The 22,844-nt window shown below is 40.9% G+C and overlaps 1 protein-coding gene and 1 long non-coding RNA gene across 2 annotated transcripts; one reads left to right on the forward strand and one right to left on the reverse strand.

Moving 5' to 3' along the window:
* Nucleotides 1-7,370: 7,370 nt before the first annotated feature.
* gphb5 (glycoprotein hormone subunit beta 5) lies at nt 7,371-15,042 on the reverse strand (the record flags this gene model as incomplete). Its single annotated transcript, XM_072251306.1, has 3 exons — nt 7,371-7,860; nt 14,580-14,784; nt 14,996-15,042. Coding segments are annotated over 3 exons (441 nt in total), but the record flags the coding sequence as incomplete, so codon positions are not given.
* Nucleotides 15,043-15,851: 809 nt separating this feature from the next.
* LOC140185619 (uncharacterized) lies at nt 15,852-20,282 on the forward strand. Its single transcript, XR_011882685.1, has 3 exons — nt 15,852-16,103; nt 17,107-17,289; nt 18,777-20,282. It is a non-coding gene; the product is annotated as an uncharacterized lncRNA (long non-coding RNA).
* Nucleotides 20,283-22,844: the final 2,562 nt, after the last annotated feature.

Raw genomic sequence — 22,844 nt, forward strand, 5'->3', positions numbered from 1 at the left:
CTCACTAGTCAAGTTCTTCAGTCTGTTCTGATGGAGCTTTGCCGTGACATTTTCCCTGACTAGTAGCACCACCCCTCCTCCTTTAAGCATATATACTTAAAGGTACCTAATAAAGTGGCCACTGACTGTATGTCTGTGTCCACTTCAAGGTTGTGTGCAGTTTTGGTCCCCTAATCTGAATTGTGTGCAGTTTTGGTCCCCTAATCTGAGGAAAGACATTCTTGTCATAGAGGGAGTACAAAGAAGGTTCACCAGATTGATTCCTGGGATAGCAGGACTTTCATATGATGAAAGACTGGATCAACTAGGCTTATACTCGCTGGAATTTGGAGAATTGAGGGGGGATCTTATTGAAACGTATAAAATCCTAAAGGGATTGGACAGGCTAGATGTAGGAAGATTGTTCCTGATGTTGGGAAAGTCCTGAACGAGGGGTCACAGTTTAAGGAAAAAGGGGAAGCCTTTTAGGACCGAGATGAGGAAAAACTTCTTCACACAGAGAGTGGTGAATCTGTGGAATTCTCTGCCACAGGAAACAGTTGAGGCCAGTTCATTGGCTATATTTAAGAGGGAGTTAGATATGGCCCTTGTGGCTAAAGGGATCAGGGGGTATGGGGGGAAGGCTGGTACAGGGTTCTGAGTTGGAGGATCAGCCATGATCATACGGAATGGCGGTGCAGGCTCGAAGGGACGAATGGCCTACTCCTGCACCTATTTTCTATGTTTCTATGTTGGAATTGTTGTGCATTCAGAGATGCTCTTCTGCACACCATTGTTGTAACACGTGGTTATTTGAGTTACTGTCACCTTCCTGTCAGCTTGAACCAGCCTGGCCACTCTTCTCTGACCTCTCTCACTAGCAAGGAATTTTTGCCCAACAGAACTGCTGCTCAATGGTGTTTTTCCCACCATTCTCTGTCAAATCTAGAGACTGTTATGTGTGAAAATCCCAGGAGATCATTAATTTCGAAGTTACTCAAACCACACCATCTGACACCAACAATCATTCTACAATCAAAGTCACTTAGATCACACTTCTTCCCCATTCCGATGATTAGTCTGAACAACAACTGAACCTCTTGACCATGACTACATGCTTGAGTATTGAGCATTGAGTTGCTGCAGCATGATTGGCTGACCAGATGTTTGCATTAACAAGCAGGTGGTCCTAATAAGGTGGCCATTGAGTGTATTTTTCTCCACAGAAAGTTAACCTAAGATGCTCTGCCCAATATTTAATTATTTTTTGTAACCAACAATGCTAAAGTAAACATTATTAGATACTTCCAATGTTACCATTGCCAATCATCATTTCAAAACTACTTCATGGGCTGCTGTGGCTTTGGAGATAAATTACTAAAAATCCTCACTTCTCAGGTTGTGCCAACTAAGTGCTACAGTGAAGCACAGCTCCAAAAAGCATAACCTGAGGCTATAAAGGTACAAATATTGAACATATTGAAGAAAATAGAAAACTAGAAGAGTTTAAATTTAGTACAGTTCTGCACAACGAGGTGTGGTGATAACAAGAGCAAAGGATGATGGGACTGAACACAAGACTGTGATGGAATTTTGGAGTTAATGTAAAGGGGTTCTGTGGTCAGCAAGGGGACCACAGTCTTCGGGAGCAACAGGAGTGATAAATATTTAATTCAACATTGAGATAACAAGATCTTTGAGGCAATCAATGTTGCAAAGGTAGAAATTTATTGATTTATGGGATTTTAACCTGAAAATTCTGTGACAAAATCCAAATCCTTTTGCAGCTAATTTCAAGGTATCTTGATCTGGATTTTGCTATTGTAATGATAGCAATGATTGTTAACTCTGTGTAAAACACTGTGTGCCTGGAAGCATTTTCTAGTTTATCCATCGTGCAGAAATCAAGATCTGCTACAGGTGTCAGTACTTATACGTTCTCCAGTATAATTCTCAGAAATCCATGATCTGAAGAAAATTGTTTAGGAACTGCTTTACTTTAAAATGCTCTGAAAATTGTGTGGTTGGTTACATGAAGAAAGTGAATTTTAATGTAAAACAAAGTCATGACACTTTAAGAAAAAGATACTTAGATTGTCACCCCACCATTTTTTTCAAAATTCTTCTTTTAATAGAAACATATATAGAAACATAGAAAATAGGTGCAGGAGTAGGCCATTCGGCCCTTTGAGCCTGCACCGCCATTTATTATGATCATGGCTGATCATCCAACTCAGAACCCCGCCCCAGCCTTCCCTCCATACCCACTGACCCCCGTAGCCACAAGGGCCATATCTAACTCCCTCTTAAATATAGCCAATGAACTGGCCTCAACTGTTTCCTGTGGCAGAGAATTCCACAGATTCACCACTCTCTGTGTGAAGAAGTTTTTCCTAATCTCGGTCCTAAAAGGCTTCCCCTCTATACTCAAACTGTGGCCCCTCGTTCTGGACTTCCCCAACATCGGGAACAATCTTCCTGCATCTAGCCTGTCCAATCCCTTTAGGATCTTATACGTTTCAATCAGATCCCCCCTCAATCTTCTAAATTCCAACGAGTACAAGCCCAGTTCATCCAGTCTTTCTTCATATGAAAGTCCTGCCATCCCAGGAATCAATCTGGTGAACCTTCTTTGTACTCCCTCTATGGCAAGGATGTCTTTCCTCAGATTAGGGACCAAAACTGCACACAATACTCCAGGTGTGGTCTCACCAAGGCCTTGTACAACTGCAGTAGTACCTCCCTGCTCCTGTACTCGAATCCTCTCGCTATAAATGCCAGCATACCAATTGCCTTTTTCACCACCTGCTGTACCTGCATGCCCACTTTCAATGACTGGTGTATAATGACACCCAGGTCTCGTTGCACCTCCCCTTTTCCTCATCGGCCACCATTCAGATAATAATCTGTTTTCCCATTTTTGCCACCAAAGTGGATAACGTCACATTTATCCACATTAAATTGCATCTGCCATGAATTTGCCCACTCACCCAACCTATCCAAGTCACCCTGCATCCTCTTAGCATCCTCCTCACAGCTAACACTGCCACCCAGCTTCGTGTCATCCGCAAACTTGGAGATGCTGCATTTAATTCCCTCATCCCAGTCATTAATATATATTGTAAACAACTGAGGTCCCAGCACTGAGCCTTGCGGTACCCCACTAGTCACCGCCTGCCATTCTGAAAAGGTCCCGTTTGTTCCCACTCTTTGCTTCCTGTCTGCTAACCAACTCTCCACCCACACCAATACCTTACCCGCAATACCGTGTGCTTTAAGTTTGCACACTAATCTCCTGTGTGGGACCTTGTCAAAAGCCTTTTGAAAATCCAAATATACCACATCCACTGGTTCTCCCCTATCCACTCTACTAGTTACATCCTCAAAAAATTCTATGAGATTCGTCAGACATGATTTTCCTTTCACAAATCCATGCTGACTTTGTCCGATCATTTCACCGCTTTCCAAATGTGCTGTTATCACATCCTTGATAACTGACTCCAGCAGTTTCCCCACCACCGACGTTAGGCTAACCAGTCTATAATTCCCCGGTTTCTCTCTCCCTCCTTTTTTAAAAAGTGGAGTTACATTAGCCACCCTCCAATCCTCAGGAACTAGTCCAGAATCTAATGAGTTTTGAAAAATTATCACTAATGCATCCACTATTTCTTGGGCTACTTCCTTAAGCACCCTGGGATGCAGACCATCTGGCCCTGGGGATTTATCTGCCTTCAATCCCTTCAATTTACCTAACACCACTTCCTTACTAACATGTATTTCCCTCAGTTCCTCCATCTCACTGGACCCTCTGTCCCCTACTATTTCTGGAAGACTATTTACGTCCTCCTTAGTGAAGACAGAACCAAAGTAATTATTCAATTGGTCTGCCATGTCCTTGCTCCCCATAATCAATTCACCTGTTTCTGTCTGCAGGGGACCTACATTTGTCTTTACCAGTCTTTTCCTTTTCACATATCTATAAAAGCTTTTAATGTGAAATAATTTCACGTAGCTTAATATTGTACACACTCCAAGCTTTATTTCACTTTCTATAAAGTTTTAGTTTAAAATACTGCACTTTCCTTCCAAGTTTGCTGCCTGTGACACGTCCTCTAAGTGATTGGTTGTTTAGCCTATGTGATGACCTCTCTATCACTGGATGTCAAAAATAACCTCACACTTACGCCTGACAAAATGAGAGATAAAATTCATGCCACAAAGTCTGCTCAATATCTGCGGTGTGAACAGCTTTTTTTTTTCGCTAACCACAAAATGAGAGCCCTTGTGTTGGAAAAAATATTTTAATTTGATTCTATTATATACATAGGGAAATGGATTTCATTGTGAGTATGTAGAGCAAGCTAATTTCCGCTGCATGTTAATTATCTTGCATATCATTGAATGAATGAAAGGGAGATTATTACCAAGAGCTGAGAATAGCCATGTGCTTCATGCTAATGATTATAAAGAGGCACCTCTTCGACATCTGTGATCTAAATGTATGTACTGTTGTTTGTAAGATCACGAGGAGCAAAGCTGTGTTGGCATTAATTGTTCTGCATTTTCCTTCTTTACAGAAACTCCTATTAAGAATAGTTGTATTCAGTTAAATAGTGAATATGGAAATATAGATGTACTCAATGGAATTTAGCATGATTGTAATTGTAGATCTTGAAGAATTGGTTTTCCTCTGCAAGCTTTACAATGGAGTAAATAGACGATAATGTAGGGACACCAAGTACAATGAGAAAAAAAATCAGACAGCGAAATATTGCTTACTTGTATACACTCAGTTGTCACCTTAATTAGTACACCTGCTTGTTAATGCAAATATTTATTCAGCCAATCATGTGGTAGCACCTCACATAAAGGAATTCAAACATGGCCATGAGGTCCAATTGTTCTTCAGACAGAACATTAGAATGGGAAGAAATGTGAGAAGTGAATTTGCCTGTGGAATGACTGTTGGTGCCAGATGGGTGTGATTTGAGAATCTATCCTGTGATTTTCAAGCACAACAGTCTCTAGGGTTTACAGAGAATGGTGTGAAAAGCAAAAAGATTATTTAGTGAGCAGCAGTTCTGTAGGTGAAATTGCATTGTCAAAAAGAGTGGTCAGAGGAGAATGGCCTAACTAGTTCAAACTGACAGGAAGATCTTAGTAACTCAAATAACTAGGCATTACAATAGTGGTGTACAGAAGAGAATTTCTGAAATCCCGTCTGTCCCCAGCATGTCCTCGGACTGTGTTGGTCATTGACACGAACGGCACACCCCACTGTATGTTCTGATGTGTATGTGATAAATAAAGCTAATCTTTTTTAAAAAAAGTCTTTAATGGCATTGCAATGGCAGCTGTAGTATTGAAACATATGGAAGGCCATCAGTATAAAACGACTGTCAAACCTGCCAGTAGAGGTTAGACGCAAACACGAGGAAACTTGCAGATGCTGGAAATTCAAGCAACACACATTAAAGATACTGGTGAAGGCAGCAGGCCAGGCAGCATCTCTAGGAAGAGGTACAGTTGACGTTTCAGGCCGAGACCCTTCGTCAGGACTAACTGAAGGAAGAGCTAGTAAGGGATTTGACAGTGGGAGGGGGAGGGGGAGATCCAAAATGATAGGAGAAGACAGGAGGGGGAGGGATGGAGCCAAGAGCTGGACAGGTGATTTGCAAAAGGGATATGAGAGGATCATGGGACAGGAGGTCCAGGGAGAAAGAAAGGGGGGAAAACCCAGAAGATGAACATTGACTTCTCTAACTTCCATTAATGCCCCACCTCCCCTTCTTACCCCACCCCCTATTTATTTATTTATTATTATTATTATTTTTCTCTCTCTCTTTTTTCTCCCTCTGTCCCCTCTCACTATACTCCTTGCCCATCCTCTGGGCTTACCCCCTCCTCCCCCTTTTCTTTCTCCCCGGGCCTCCTGTCCCATGATCCTCTCGTATCCCCTTTTGCCAATCACCTGTCCAGCTCTTGGTTCCATCCCTCCCCCTCCTGTCTTCTCCTGTCATTTTGGATCTCCCCCTCCCCCTCCCACTTTCAAATCCCTTACTAGCTCTTCCTTCAGTTAGTCCTGACGAAGGGTCTCGGCCTGAAACGTCAACTGTACCTCTTCCTAGAGATGCTGCCTGGCCTGCTGCGTTCACCAGCAACTTTGATATGTGTTGCTTGAGTAAAGGTTGGAGCTGTTGCAGTCTAAGCAAAATTTAACCCTCTGAATCTTTCTTGCACTGGAAATTAATTTCAATGAGTGTGGAACCTCATTCCTTCAGATCATGTCTATATTTGAAAATGCTTTTAAATTAGCAATTTTAATTTATTTTACTCTTTTGTCTCTTTCATTGTCCTTCTTTCTCTGATCAGCCCTTTCTTTCCCTCTTTCAATTTTGCTTTCGATGTATGTATTTATGCTTATTTGCATGTCCTGTTTTATAATAGAATAAGAGAATTATTCTCTCTGATTGTTTAAACAGATAAATGATTGCCATGCATCCAGAGGATGGAATGTAGGGTTTCCAGTAACAGCGAAAGTTGTGCATATTTCTGTTCTGATTGTTCAAAGACACATGCAGTTCAAAACCTGGCCAGCAGGTGACACTGCTACATGTATCTCTACTGAAAGCTGAAGGATGTGATTGGAGACTCAGGACCAGTCAGATTTTTTTCAGAATTGTAGGACATATTAATGCTGAATTAACACAATTTTCCTCTTCTCACTCAAAACTTTGTCACCAATATCTGCCCAGATTCTAAGCCAGGAAAAAAACTCTTATTTTGAGCTTCAGTTATGCTATTAACCCAATGGGACAGAATTTGGATTTCCCGACTCAGAATAAAAAGTGATTCACGTCAGAGTTTGCAATCCATGCTCTCCTTCTTTGGCTGTGATTCCGTTTATCCTCCTCAACCCATCACCTTTCCTACACTCCTCTATATTTTCCTCTTGCTCAACCTGCCTTTCTCCTTGTCTCTTTGCCCTTCTCCAGGAATCGACAGATGGAATATAACCGAGACAGGTCACAACTCGGTGTGGTTAGGGAAGATAAACCAAGGCAGGACATACATAGAGTCATAGAGCATGCAGTTCAGAAGCAGGCTCTTCAGCCCATCTAGTCTATGCCAGCCTGATATTCCGCCTAGTCTCATCTACCTGAACTTGGACCGTAGCCCTCCAAAACCCTCTCATCCATGAACCTATCCAAACTTCCCATGTGTGTTAATTGTTCTTGCATCTACCACTTCAGCTGGCTGCTTGCTCCATACTCACTGCACTCTCTAAGCGAAGAAGATCCCCCTCAGATTCTCTTAAATATTTCAACTTTCACCCCGACTTATTACCTCTAGTTCTAGTCTCACCCAACCTGAGAGGAAAAAGCCTGCACTGTTGTAATGTTCAAGGATTTGACTATATTTGGCTGCTAACCAAACATGTTAAAATTGATTTTTGCATTTCAGTGCTTTATATGCATTATATCACTTCCAAGTATTTTTCTTTTATTTTCAATACGAACTATGTTGCTTCTTATCCAAGAAAATTAACAATTAAAATTATCAGCATACAAGGTTTGTTACAGAAAGATGTATTTCAATTTCTTTTTGAATCAATAGATCAGACTTCACTAAGCATGAGCACTTTCCCATGGAGGCATGTATTACATCTGGTTTTGAGGTGGGCGAGATGCGTTACAAGGTCTCGCACTCGGTGGTTGTAGTTGAGCAGATGCCACAGTCGCACCGCACTGCCACCGGGTAGGTGTAGAATGGATCGACGTCAGCGTGGCAGTTGGGTAGTTTCACCGTGACGAACCTGGTTTCATTGTAGGTACAGACCCGGTGGTATGCTTCAACATAAGGAGGATCAAGAATCGGTCTCTGGAGGCAGACACACAGAACAAAATCATTCCAGGAACCTCGTACAATATACATGCAAATATTTAAAATATGTTACACTAACATTCAACTTCTGATTGCTCTGCGTTTTTGCTGACAAAACCTGGCAGTAGACCATGGGGTCATAAAAACAGGAGAAGGTCAATAGCCCCTTAATCTTGCTCCACCATGGCTCATTCATTTACCTCATGCCTATTTTCATCTTGACCCTCAATTCCTTTGCTGATTAAAATTCTATTTCTCAGTTTTGCATCAATTCAGAAAATCAGTTTCCACAGACTTCAGCAGCAAGGGAGTCCAAAATCATTCAGCCCTTTGAGAGGAGAAATTATTTTTAATCTCACTTTAAATGGGTGCTATCTTAATCTTGGACTATCCTGTGGTCCTAGACTCACTCACAAGAGGAATCATTCTCTCATCATTTACCTTGCTTTAATGTCCTCATCATGAAGAATTAAGTTTCCTGATGTGATGAGTGCATCATTCTTTACTTGCTATATTACAGTGAGTTATCAAATATTTCCTTCACATGTTGGTTTCACTCAAGTTGGATGAGCCTTAGATTCCTAGGGTTTGAAAGTGAGCTCCCTCAGGTAAGGCACCTTGGTTGGCATGGGCTGGCTCACATCCCTCTAAACCAGGGCTTCCCAACCTGTTTTATACCACAGACCCTTATCATTAACTGTGGACCCCAGGATGAGGGCCCCAACTCTAAACCATTCCCATCTATGGGACTGACCAAATGTCTTTTTAAATTCTAATTGTATCTGTCTCCATCATCCAACATCAGTAAGAGCAAAGAGTTGGGGTCTTCAGAAAAGAGAAGCTGAGGGAACACGTACCAGTCCTCACAGAGGAATCAGAAGCGAAAAGGGTGAGCAACTCCTGGGTGTCAATATCCCTGAGAATCTTCCCTGGGCCCAACATATCGAATCAGCTACAAAGACGGCATGAAAGTGGCTCTATTTCATGAGGAATTTGAGGAGATTTGGTACGTCACCAAAGACAACTTACATATTTCTATAGATGCATCGTGGAGAGCATTCTAACTGGCTGTATCACCGTCTGATGTGGAGGGATGGTGGGGAGGCTACTACACAAGGTCGAAAGAAGTTGCAAGGAAGTTGTGAACTCACTCAGCTCCATCATGGGCACTAGCCCCTGTAGCTTCCAGGAGCAATGCCTCAAAGAGGCAGCATCCATCATTAAGGAACCCCATCACCCAAGACATTCCTTGTTCTGGTTGTTACCATCAGGAAGATGTTAATGGAGCCTGAAGGTACACACTCAGTGGTTCAGGAACAGCTTCATTTCCTCTGCCACTCAATTTCTGAATGAACATTCAACCCATGAATACTAACTCACTACTTCTTGGTTTTTATTTTTTGCATCACTTATTCCTTGATTTTTTCTATTGTTATGTATTGCATTGTACTGCTGCTGCAAAGACAACAAATTTCATGACATTTGCTGGTGATATTAAACCTGATTCTGATTCTGATATAAGAGGTAGGAAAAGCTGGATCTAAGTGCATTAAAGTATTGATGTCATAGCAGCAAGCAGATTCACTCATGGTTATCCAGAAAGACTTAGAAGCAAGGAGGTGAGGGGTAAGTAATTCTGCAAGCAAGCTGAGAAGGTGAGTGACACAGTGACAGGCAGATAATCAATTGGCCCTTCTCTGTTCCTGCAAAGCCTTACCTTCTAATTCATAACAGGCTGAGGTCAGGTACAGTGCGTCACAATCTTTTGTTGCCTATACAATCATTATTGTTTGATTTGTGTACTTTATGTACATGGTGTGAAATGAACTGGATGTTTAATTAAAACCTGATGTAGAAATAGAATAGGAGTAGGTTGTATTGCTTATGGTCTGCTCAAGCTTACTGCTACATTCCTAGCTGTATAAAGACAAATGTAGACTGGTAAAGACAAATGTAGGTCCCCTACAGGCAGAAACAGGTGAATTGATTATGGGGAGCAAGGACATGGCAGACCAATTGAATAACTACTTTGGTTCTGTCTTCACTAAGGAGGACATAAATAATCTTCCAGAAATATTAGGGGACAGAGGGTCCAGTGAGATGGAGGAACTGAGCGAAATACTTGTTAGTAGGGAAGTGGTGTTAGGTAAATTGAAGGGACTGAAAGCAGATAAATCCCCAGGGCCAGATGGTCTGCATCCCAGAGTGCTTAAGGAAGTAGCCCAAGAAATAGTGGATGCATTAGTGATAATTTTTCAAAACTCGTTAGATTCTGGACTAGTTCCTGAGGATTGGAGGGTGGCTAATGTAACCCCACTTTTTAAAAAAGGAGGGAGAGAGAAACCGGGGAATTATAGACCGGTTAGCCTAACGTCGGTGGTGGGGAAACTGCTGGAGTCAGTTATCAAAGATGTGATAACAGCACATTTGGAAAGCAGTGAAATGATCGGACAAAGTCAGCATGGATTTGTGAAGGGAAAATCATGTCTGACGAATCTCATTGAATTTTTTGAGGATGTAACTAGTAGAGTGGATAGGGGGGAACCAGTGGATGTGGTATATTTGGATTTTCAAAAGGCTTTTGACAAGGTCCCACACAGGAGATTAGTGTGCAAACTTAAAGCACATGGTATTGGGGGTAAGGTATTGATGTGGATGGAGAATTGGTTAGCAGACAGGAAGCAAAGAGTGGGAATAAACGGGACCTTTTCAGAATGGCAGGCGGTGACTAGTGGGGTACCGCAAGGCTCAGTGCTGGGACCCCAGTTGTTTACAATATATATTAATGACTTGGATGAGGGAATTAAATGCAGCATCTCCAAGTTTGCGGATGACATGAAGCTGGGTGGCAGTGTTAGCTGTGAGGAGGATGCTAAGAGGATGCAGAGTGACTTGGATAGGTTGGGTGAGTGGGCAAATTCATGGCAGATACAATTTAATGTGGATAAATGTGAAGTTATCCACTTTGGTAGCAAAAATAGGAAAACAGATTATCATCTGAATGGTGGCCGATTAGGAAAAGGGGAGGTGCAACGAGACCTGGGTGTCATTATACACCAGTCATTGAAAGTGGGCATGCAGGTACAGCAGGCGGTGAAAAAGGCGAATGGTATGCTGGCATTTATAGCGAGAGGATTTGAGTACAGGAGCAGGGAGGTACTACTGCAGTTGTACAAGGCCTTGGTGAGACCACACCTGGAGTATTGTGTGCAGTTTTGGTCCCCTAATCTGAGGAAAGACATCCTTGCCATAGAGGGAGTACAAAGAAGGTTCACCAGATTGATTCCTGGGATGGCAGGACTTTCATATGAAGAAAGACTGGATGAACTGGGCTTGTACTCGTTGGAATTTAGAAGATTGAGGGGGGATCTGATTGAAACGTATAAAATCCTAAAGGGATTGGACAGGCTAGATGCAGGAAGATTGTTCCCGATGTTGGGGAAGTCCAGAACGAGGGGTCACAGTTTGAGGATAAAGGGGAAGCCTTTTAGGACCGAGATTAGGAAAAACTTCTTCACTCAGAGAGTGGTGAATCTGTGGAATTCTCTGCCACAGGAAGCAGTTGAGGCCAGTACATTGGCTATATTTAAGAGGGAGTTAGATATGGCTCTTGTGGCTACGGGGATCAGGGGGTATGGAGGGAAGGCTGGGGCGGGGTTCTGAGTTGGATGATCAGCCATGATCATAATAAATGGCGGTGCAGGCTCGAAGGGCCGAATGGCCTACTCCTGCACCTATTTTCTATGTTTCTATAAGTTTGGATTTGCTTTGTGCCAAATCAAAAAACAACTTGATCTTAACAAAACATTTATGATACTCTTATAAAGAAATATCTCTCATCCCAGTATTCATTAGCTAAACCCTGATCCTAAAACTAGTAAACAACAGGAATTCTGCAGATGCTGGAAATTCAAGCAACACACATCAAAGTTGCTGGTGAACGCAGCAGGCCAGGCAGCATCTCTAGGAAGAGGTACAGTCCACATTTCAGGCCGAGACCCTTCGTCAGGACTAACTGAAGGAAGGGTGAGTAAGAGATTTGAAAGTGGGAGGGGGAGGGGGAGATCCAAAATGATAGGAGAAGACAGAAGGGGGAGGGATGGAGCCAAGAGCTGGACAGGTGATTGGCAAAGGGGATATGAGAGGTTCATGGGACAGGAAGTCCGGGAAGAAAGACTGGTGGGGGGGACCCAGAGGATGGGCAAGGGGTATATTAAGAGGGACAGAGATGCTGCCTGGCCTTCTGCGTTCACCAGCAACTTTGATGTGTGTTCCTAAAACTAGTTCTAGATTTTTAGAGTCATAAAGTCATAGAACAGTACAGCACAGAAACAGGCTCTCTGGCCATGCCAAACTATCATTCTGCCTAGTCCCATTGACCTGCCCCAGGACCTTAGCCCTCCATACCTCTCCCATCCATGTACCTGTCCAAATTTCTCTTAAATGGTGGAATCAAACCCAAATCACAACTTCCGCTGGCAGCTCATTTCACACTTTCACCACCTTCTGAGTGAAGAGGTTCCTCCTCATGTTCGCCTTAAACATTTCACCTTTCATCCTTAACCCATGACCTCTAGTCCTAGTCTTTCCCAACTTCAGTGGAAAAAGGCTTGCTTGCATTTACCCTATATTCACACTTCATAGTTTTACAGTATATACTTCTATCAAATCTTCCTGCATTCTCATATGCTCCAAGGACTAAAATCCGAGCCTATTTCAACCTTTCTCGAAATACAATCAAGTACTGGCAACATCCTTGTAAATTTTCTCCCACTCTTTCAATCTTATTGATATCCTTCCTGTAGGTAGGTAACCAGAACAGCACACAATACTCCAAATTAGGCCTCACCAATGGGTCATACAACTTCAGCATAATGTCCCAACTCCTGTACTCAGTACTTTGATTTATGAAGGTCAATGTGCCGAAAGCTCTCTTTACGATACTATCTACCTGTATCACCTTTTTCAATTCCTTTCAACAAGAAATAAAACCACTGCTTTCATTATATCTGACTGACTAAGAATTATCTCTGTTTCACTGAGATTGCCAATGCTTTTATACTTTTGAGTGATGACCAATTCTACTAGAATTTTCCTTATAGGACAACCTTATCATTTTAGAAACTGTTACAACTCCTCTATGACAAGTATATCTTTCTACCAAAGAACTATCTGTATCCAGTAAGACAGCCATCACTGGATACAGGTGTGGCCTCACTAAAGTCTCACACAAATTGCAGGTTTTGGGAACAGCTTCTTTCCAACTGTGATAAGACTGCTGAACGGATCCTGACCCGGATATGGGCCATACCCTCCAAATATCCAGACCTGCCTCTTGGTTTTCGTTTTGCACTACCTTACTTTCCATTTTTCTATTTTCTATTTATGATTTATAATTTAAGTTTTTAGTATTTACTATCGATTTGTAATCCAGGGAGCGGGAGGCACAGAATCAAATATCGCTGTGATGATTGTACGTTCTAGTATCAATTGTTTGGCGACAATAAAGTATAAAGTATAAATCAAAAAAAAATGGTAGATGTTGGAAATCTGAAACAAAACAAGAAAAGATGCTGAATCCATTCAGCAAATCAGGCAGTGCCTGTGGAACAAGGAACTGAAACAGCAGAGACCAATGGCACAGAAAAGCTTTAAACCACTTTGTAATTAAAAAATATATATAATTTCTAGTCGCTTGCTGAAATTATAGGTGAACTTTCCTTGCTGTATTCACAAGGAATCAGAATCAGGTTTAATATCACTGGCATGTATCATGAAATTCATTAACTTTGCAGCAGCAGTACAATGCAGTACATGAGAATATAGGGGGGAAATCAGTGAATTACAGTAATATATTTATATTTAATAATTAAATAAATAGTGCAAAAATAGAAATAAAAAATTAGTGTGGTAGTGTCCATGGGTTCAGAAATTGGATAGCAAAGGGAAAGAAGCTGTTCCTGAATCCTGAATCACTGAGTGTATGGATACCCAAGTTTTACTACATCTCAACATTTATAGCAATTCATCTTTTAAAATTAATCTCTTACTACCTCTTCTTTCAATTAGTCCTGACGAAGGGTCTCGGCCCGAAACGTTGACTGTACCGCTTTCTGGAGATGCTGCCTGGCCTGCTGCGTTCACCAGCAACTTTTATGTGTGTAGCTTCATCTTTTAAAAGGTATCTAAAATTTTTGTTCTCTTATAAAATTGTTACTTAGAGAGGAAATCTCAGTAGTATCTTCTAATAGGCTCGAGTATTTGATCACTTTATAATAAAATGGAAGAATTTATTTACCATGATGATGTTGCCAGTAATAAGTATTCAAAATTCAATTACCTTTATTATCAGAGAATGTATAAGTTGTACACTCTTGAGATCTGTTTGCTCACAGGTAGCCATAAAGTAGCCACAATATATTAAGGTAATCATTGAGCCATGTTGAAAGTAAATACTTGTTGCTTTAATAACATCACAATGATCAGCACTTAAAAAAAGGATTCTCATTTCAAGTGTTGTTACAGTATATAGGTTTCAATGTATTTGATTATATCTTCGTGGGAATTCTGTGTTTCGAATTGAATTCAGTGCTACCAGAAAATCCAAAATTATTTTAATATTGTTTAAGATTTAGAAGAATTCTTTACCTATTCATTAGGAAATTTATTTGGGCTAAAAGTTCTATTACGTTATTTTGAAACAATGATACATTTACCTCCCAGGTCTCACATCGTCCCCAGCATGCATCTGTAGTTATTCGCAATCCTTTACAACCAGGTTTCCTGGCCAGGAACCGAAACTCTCTCACAGCACAGCCAATGAACGTTTGCAAGCTGATGGTGGAGGCAGGAAGGGCATTTTCATAAAAGACCAGAAACTGAAGAATGATGCTCCCCCATAGTAAATAGTGCAGATTCAGTCTAAGACAAATGCACATTTTTCATTATTAACAATAAATTCTATAAAACAAGGAACTATGCAACACATGATGACAGTCCATGAAAAATAAAGAATATTAATTTGGTAAATTATTTATTTTTCAGTCTTTATGAAATTGTAATAATGCAAAGCATGATTATTGTAAAATAACACAACATTCCTTTCTTCATGAATGCCGGATATGACACTTACCCTCTGCAAAATAATGTTCTATTACAGTAGAGGTGGTGCTGAAAGAATTACGACTTAAAATACAGAATAGATGTACAGTGAGATTTTTATTTGGAAAACTACCTTTATGTGCTATGCAAGTTTATACTCTCCCCCTATGTGTTTTTAATTTTAAGGATTATCAGACTATTTAAGCTAAAGCGTGGTTAGTAATTTATTACAGGAAATAAATTCACATGAAATGTTATGAAATTAGTATGGTTAAGAAGGCATTTGGGATATTGACCTTCATTAGACAGGGGACTGAGTACATGATCAAAGTGGTTTTGCTCCAATTTTATAACTCATTGGTTCGCCCTCAGTTAGAACACTGTATGCAGTTCTGTCACCACACTTTAGGAAAGATGTGATGGTGCTGCAGAGGGTGGAGAGGTTAGGGTCAGTTTTCCCTGGAGATTAGGAGGGGACAGGATTGATGTGTATAAAATAAGGGGAAGTATACATGGAGTAGACTGCAGAAAATTCTTCCCCATTTTCAGAGGCAAATGAAACTAAAGGACATGGAATCAATAAGGAGTCAAAAATTTAGAATGCCACACACAGATTGCTGGAGGAGCTCATCAGGTTAGGCATCGGTGGAGGGGGATAAACAGTGGATGCTTTGGGCCAAGACTTTTCACTGGGGCTGGCCTTCGAGGTGGAAGTAAACCACAAGAGTTAAGAAAATGTTAATTAATGAATGACCAAAATGAATTTACTCCTAAGGGGTTTATTTCATTGTTTTTGCTCACTCTTCCTGTTTCAAAATGCTAATTCTTTCTGCAGTGTGTGAATTAAAATCCCTCTGCTCTCTCATGCAGTTCCCTGGACACAGCTCAGCTCATGCCTTTTGCTTTAGATATTTGCGGATTCTGGTCCCCCTCCTGATACTGTGCTGGTATTTCAGTTCAGTGAAGGATTAGGTGCTATTTACTTTGAGATTCGGAATTGAATGTAAACCCATGTGGATATCTTCTCATCATGAAAAGTACTATATAAATGCAGGCTTTCTTTCGTGACCATCTACTTAACTGTTAAAAGCCACAATTGTACTCATTCCCACCCATACAAGTTCCAATATGGAGTACAGGTTAGTGAAACTTTTTTTTAATGTCCTTGTTCAGGAGGTAAGCCAGCGTGACCTTATTGATTACAAACTTCCTGATCTATGTGGCTCATGGGCTGGTACAACTGCCTACTAAGTCTTTGGGGAAATTAAAGAACAATCTCAGAATAGAACTATTTGAATTGTAAATGTCTGCCTTCTTGTAAAGAAGATGTCTGTATAATTTGCTCATTTGAAATTCCATGGTAAGTTACAGCACCTTAAATTAAAACAAAATTTTGAGTAAGGCAACAATTCAGTTTTAAGAGGTTAACACCAAAAATGAGGCATTACCTTATCAGGCAGTAGTTAAAATATACAAGAGGTGAGTTCCATTATTGTATTTAACAATTACTGATGTCGACTACTTTCTTCAGCAAAATTCCTTACAGCTTTGGTTGCACATCACCTTACAAAATAACTGTAGCGCGTGCCTTTTGAAGCTCAAGCATTAGAAGCAAGCAAGCCAGTGGGCCAAGTTCATCCTCTTTAAACTGTAAGCTTGTAATAACAGAGCTAAGTGGCTCTTTTGCAGTATTGTAGCTGATGCCTGCTGAGGAGAGCTCTCTTTGTGTTCATTTCTCTGCATTCCCTTAGAGTGTGGCTCAGGTATTTAACATAAATCTATTCATTTTCATCATTCATAAAATATTAAACTTATAATGTAAAACTGAACTATCAAACATCATGAACTTTCATAAAACTTTATAAAACAAGCACTGACATCAAATGATTAAGCAAAGCTGGTTTTACCTTGTAAAAGCAAATTATCCCAGACTAGGGGAAGTATTACTTACCTGTGGCTGGACATCTTTTGATCTTTATTTGCTTTTTCTCTGTCTCTTTTGCAATATATTCTTCAAATTATTGCTCAGTATTCATGAATCACAAAATAATTATTGTCTTCTTTAATTTTTACTCAAATAAATGCCACGTTTCCAACTTCTTACAAAACACAGACTAGAAAAACCTTTTTATCTACACATAGATCAGCATCAGCAGCATCTGTTGCTGTTGCTCACCTTGGCGGTTCGGAGGCTCTTGCATTTTTTGGAATATATGGAGAGAGCAACTGTCAATCAGCGTCGGCGCCCTGCAGTTCCTCCCTCCAATCTGTCGGCTACCTCCGATCTATGGTGTCCTGTGGTGTTGCAGTCAAAGTCAGAGCTAGGTGGGATACGTTGCATTCAGATAAATATCATTTAAAATGGATTTACCGCACTGCATTGCACTTTTGGAAGTTGCTTTGGAGTGAGGAGAGTTTGATAAAGTGCAGTATTATGATGTATAATGTAATTTAAAGCATATGTTTGTATGATGGTAGATCTGTAATCCACAGTTGGTACTAGCCTAAAGCTGCTAAATATTTAGTCAGACTGCCATGTTAGAGATTGTATAACATTTTTCTTCCATACAGTTAAGATCAACGTCTTTGTACACGTGTGTCTCAATCAATACTCCGTAAAGTCAGTGTAGTATGCAAACCCCTTGTCATCTGTCAGTCACGAATGTGTTTAGCAGTACAGTCAGCTGGAATGAAAGCATTCAATTATTTGTTAGGTTAAAGCTTGATTTGGAATGCAAGATTTCAACTTTCCCAGGATAAGAATGGACAACTTTAAAGTGAGAGGCATTGTCAATGGTCAGCCTGTTTTTACCAAACAGAAATTAAAATTGGTTGGTGAGAAAGCAAGGAGCCCTGGTCCATAACACAACATATGAGCTCATCATCAACATTATGTGCGGGGTCATATGATCATGATCTTCCATCTATCTTCAACCTGGTCATGGATAGGGAAAAGAACATATGAGGTATGACTAATATAAATGAAGTAAGCCCTGCACTGGAGGGCTGGGTTGAGAACAACAGAGATTTTGATCAGATTCAGATGAAGAAAATCTTTCCTGGCCTCGGTAGAGAGGATATGTGAAACAGACTTCCAGCAAAGGAAATTAATGGGGGATGTCCTTAAGTAGAGATGGGTGATAGGGGGAACAAGTCCTTTGCTGAATAACCATCTGAAAACAAGTGTGAATGGAGGTTTTGGATGCATACATGCTTGGCTTGTGCAAGCATCCACCACAATATTGCGAGTGCATACTGATGCCCCTCCAAATGAGATCAGATGAGATTCCTACCCCCCTCCCCACAACATCCCTGCCTACTGTCCATTGGTCCCTCAGATTTGCATTGGTAAGCAAGTCAAACAGTGCCGACTTGAATTCGTTTGGCGACGTTTGAGATTAGTGGGAGTCCCGTGAGTGCTAGGCAAGCACATTTTCCTCTCTTAATGGTCTCGTTATGAATATGGTATTCCCCTATCTGCCCAATCCTTCATGTGTGTTATATTGTACAGAAAGAGGTAAGTAAACCCTTTATTTTGCACAATCAAGCAAGAGTGATCTGTGGAAGGCATTTGTACATGTTTCAGCAATAGGAACGTGTTGGTGTCTTATTCATGAAGAAAATAAATTTGTATAAATTTTGCTTGTTCATTAAATTCATCTGCAGTTGGTTGATTGCACCTTTATCTGTGGAAGAATGGATTTTCAGGGGCAAATTTACTTCATGAGTTTATTAATCTAATTTTTAAACCAATATTCAATTAACCAATATCCATTAACCAATTATTTTTATGCCAATGTTCCTCCTCCCAGGACTAAATCAAGCACAATAGCAACTTAGAGATGCAAGAGAGACAGCAGGTGTGGAAATCTGGAGCAAAGAAACAAACTACGCGGAGCTCAATGAGTCAACAGGCATCTGTGAAGGCAAACGGCCAACTGGGATTTTGGATTGAGATCTTGCATCAGGACTGAGTGTAGAGGGGAGACAGCCCGTAGAAAGAGTTGTGTGGGGAGGGATGAGGTAGTTGGAACCAGGTGAGGAGCAATTTAGATTTCTACAGTTTGATGCAGTAGCAACTTAAAAGTTATAGCTTCTATGGTGTAGAAATTGACTTATTTCTATGCAACCTCAATAACAAAGTCTAGCCCCAATTTTACAACATTCTGTCTAGAAGTGTCATTTTTTCTAAACTCCACATGTGAAAATGACGAACATGATATAATTCTGTACACTTGACTGCTCACAATGAGAAATTAGGTTGAGATTGCCTGTGGTCATTTTGTCTGTCCCATCCAAGTCCTTCTCCCCAAACCATGTGGTGGGCAGAACATTTATTTATTTATTTATTGAAGCCCTTCTTTTTCCAGCTCTTTGTAAGGTACAACACAAATTATCCAGTGACACTTCTGCCGCATCGCATTCAAAGTGTCACCAGATAATTTGTACTGAAGCCCACAGTATTTAATTTATGCACTTTACTTTGTTCATCTATGCATAATTCATTTGTAGATTTAATTCTTACTTTCCTAAATTGTTGCATGTAGTACTGTGCTTTACACATTCGTCCGGAGAAACGTTGTCTCATTTGCCAGTATACATATAAAAAGATAAATGATAATAAACTTGACTTCGAGCTTCACTGCCCAGAAATCCCCTGATTTAACCCTAGCCTTCCTAATCACCGGACAACTTACAATGACCAATTAACCTACCAACTGGTACATCTTTGGACTGTGGAAGGATACTGGAGCGCCTGCAGGAAACCCACGCGGTCACAGGGAAAATGTACAAACTCCTTACAAGGAGCAGCGGGAATTGAATCCAGTTTGCTGGTACTGTAAAGCGTTGTGCTAACCACTACACTACTGTGCCGTTAACACTTTTAACGCTTTCTTTAACACTTTTCATTTATTCTTATTGCAACCTTTTCAGGACTGAAATAGCACATTCATTTCCCTATGATCTCATGGGAAGGCAAGAGTCAGCAAAGGCAATGAAGCTTTTAGTAACTGAACTGAACTAAAAAATACAACCAAAATTTAAAAGGTTTTAAGTACCAGTCAAATCTTCAGATCAGTACATAATAATTTCTAGTACAAGGATCAGAGAGGCCGAACTGTTTATTTCTCTTTAGACCATAAGACATAGGAGCAGAGTTAGGCCATTCGGCCCATTGAGTCTGCTCTGCCATTCCATCATGGTTGATTTATTATCCCCCTCAAACCAGTTCTCCTGTCCTCTCATTGTAGAATTGTAGAATTTTATTAAGGATGCATGTGGAGACACAGGCAATTCATTCTTTGAAGTTTACAGTGTTTAAAGACTAAAGGACAGTCCAAAGATTTCTGCTGTCTGTTGGTTGTCTGAGTGCAGACTGCCAAAATCATTCATATGGTTTCGATCCGTTCATGAAGGGACTGACAGCTCCCCAGCTGAAGGTTGCCGCTCTTAATATTAAAGGAAGTCTCATCACAGCTTCAGGCTTGATTGGTTGTCCCGCTCCCATCGGGGAGGAGGCTAGGTATCATTCATGCCAAGACCACCAGACTCCAAAACTGTTACTTTCCCCAAGCAGTAAGGCTGATCAACACCTCCGTCCACTAACCCACCCCACCACACCTCCAACTACAACTACTTTATCATGTCCTGTCTGTCATCTTACGTACAGACACACCTGTGCCTAGCTTGACTTTATGGACGTACAATCAGTCGATGTATATAAGCTAATCTTACATATTTATATTTATTGTGTGCTTTCTTAATTCTTGAGTTCTTTATTTTATTGTGGGTTTTTTTTGTGCTACATCAAATCCTGAGTAACAATTATTTCATTCTGGACTTCAGAGCGAAGGCTCCTGAGTTCGAATCCAGCCGGCTCCCTTGCATGCTTTCCATCCCTGCTGGGTTGAGCGTTGAGCTAGCAATTTGGCCTCATAAAAATAAGAAAGCCTGCTAAAAAAACACCGTCATGACGGTGTCCCGATGACTCCACTCGGAGTTAAGGGCTTTCTCTTTACACTTGTGTACCAGAAATGACATTAAACAATCTTGAATTGACTTGAATTTTCCAGTCTCTTGAAACCTTGGCAGCTGAAGGCAGGAAATAATGCATAAAGAAGAGCATTTACTTCACCACCTGTGAGCCAGGGATGTTTTACTCCCAGACTTTTCTAAACACCCTATGATCACTCTTCATACAAAGAGCTTCCTCACCAGATTGGAAATGGGCCCTAGGGATTTTGTAAACAAAACTGTCTGCCCATCCCTCCCCATGCCAGATTTGTTCTGGTGACTGCTGCAATCCTGGGTTAGGGATGCAACCTCCCAGGATCTGGTCCCAAGTATCCATTGAAGATATTTATCTCTTCCTGTGCCTGTAGCCTTCTCTGGAATACTCACGGCCAAGAGTTAATCAGTGTAACTCCTGGATGGAAATCTATACCAAAGAATAAAGCTTGTGTAGTTACAGCTAAATTTCAAAAGCACATGGAAGGGTGAGTTAGCCTGTCCATTAGCTTCTCAGACTTGTCAACACATGAACTCTCCAGCCCTTCCAAATCCTGCCTCGTGTAAGTGTTTCTATTAATGCTGGGACCATTTAATCTTTATCGTGCTACAGATGCCTGCCCACTTTATCGATCTGATTATACACTAGTTACATCACACCTGACTGCTTCAGTGAGAGAGGTAACACTAAGTGCTTCCCTCTCTTTAAGAATCTGTAAAATATTTTGTGTGTGTAGTAACAACAACTGTGCCTGATCTGGTACTATATACATTGATTCATAGACTCCAGCATGCCTTATAGTGAATGTGTACTGAATTGTGTGTTATGTTTTAATTAATCTAGTAATTACTCTGCAGAAGTTGAAATCCTGATTAGAATCATAGAGCACTCCAGCACGGAAACAGACCCTTTGATCCATTTAGTCCATGCTGACCTGTTCTTCTGCCTAGTCCCATGGATCTACATCTGGACCATAGCCCTCCAAATCCCTCCCATCCATGTACCTATCCAAACTTCCCTTAAATGTTGCAGCTGAACCCAGATCTATCACTTCTGCTGGCAGCTCATTCCACCCTCACACCACCCTCTGAATGAAGGATCCCCTTAAATCTTTCAAAATCATTTTAGAAACCATGTAGAGTTTTTTGAATGTTACAAATCAAAATATCCTAGTACTGTTTGCAAATACATATCAAAATGCATCCAAAGCACATTGGGGAGATACTTCCACCAGTATTGAAGTCTATTTCTACAATGGCCCAGCCTTTTTGCAGTCTGCTTTTTGAAATTGTGGTCCTTAGAAATATCTGCAAGTAATGTCAGGCAGGTTATAAGAAATCAAACTATAAGCCATGAAACCATGAGTTGTAAATGCCTAAACTGACTGACAGTAATCCTAGGGGTTGGTTGTCATTGATGCTGGAGAGCTAGAGAGTTCCAGCCATGGTTTCAAGCTCTCTCCATCTGATGCTTTGGAATCCAATTTGTCATCACTTCTTCACTTAAGTGCTACCACATTCAGGGCTCTTCAATGAAAACAGAAAGCTTGAATATAGTGCAAACACCAGGAAATCTGCAGATGCTGGAAATTCAAGCCACACACATCAAAGTTGCTGGTGAACGCTGCAGGCCAGGCAGCATCTCGAGGAAGAGGTACAGTCAACGTTTCGGGCCAAGAGCCTTCATCAGGACGAACTGAAAGAAGAGTTAGTAAGACATTTGAAAGTGAGAGGGGGAGGGAGAGATCCAAAATGATAGGAAAAGACAGGAGCGGGAGGGATGGAGCCAAGAGCTGGACAGTTGATTGGCAAAAGGGATATGAGAGGATCATGGGACAGGAGGCCCAGGGAGAAAGAAAAGGGGGAGGGGG

The sequence above is a fragment of the Mobula birostris genome, chromosome 1 (assembly GCF_030028105.1).
Source record: "Mobula birostris isolate sMobBir1 chromosome 1, sMobBir1.hap1, whole genome shotgun sequence".
NCBI classification, from domain to species: domain Eukaryota; kingdom Metazoa; phylum Chordata; class Chondrichthyes; order Myliobatiformes; family Myliobatidae; genus Mobula; species Mobula birostris.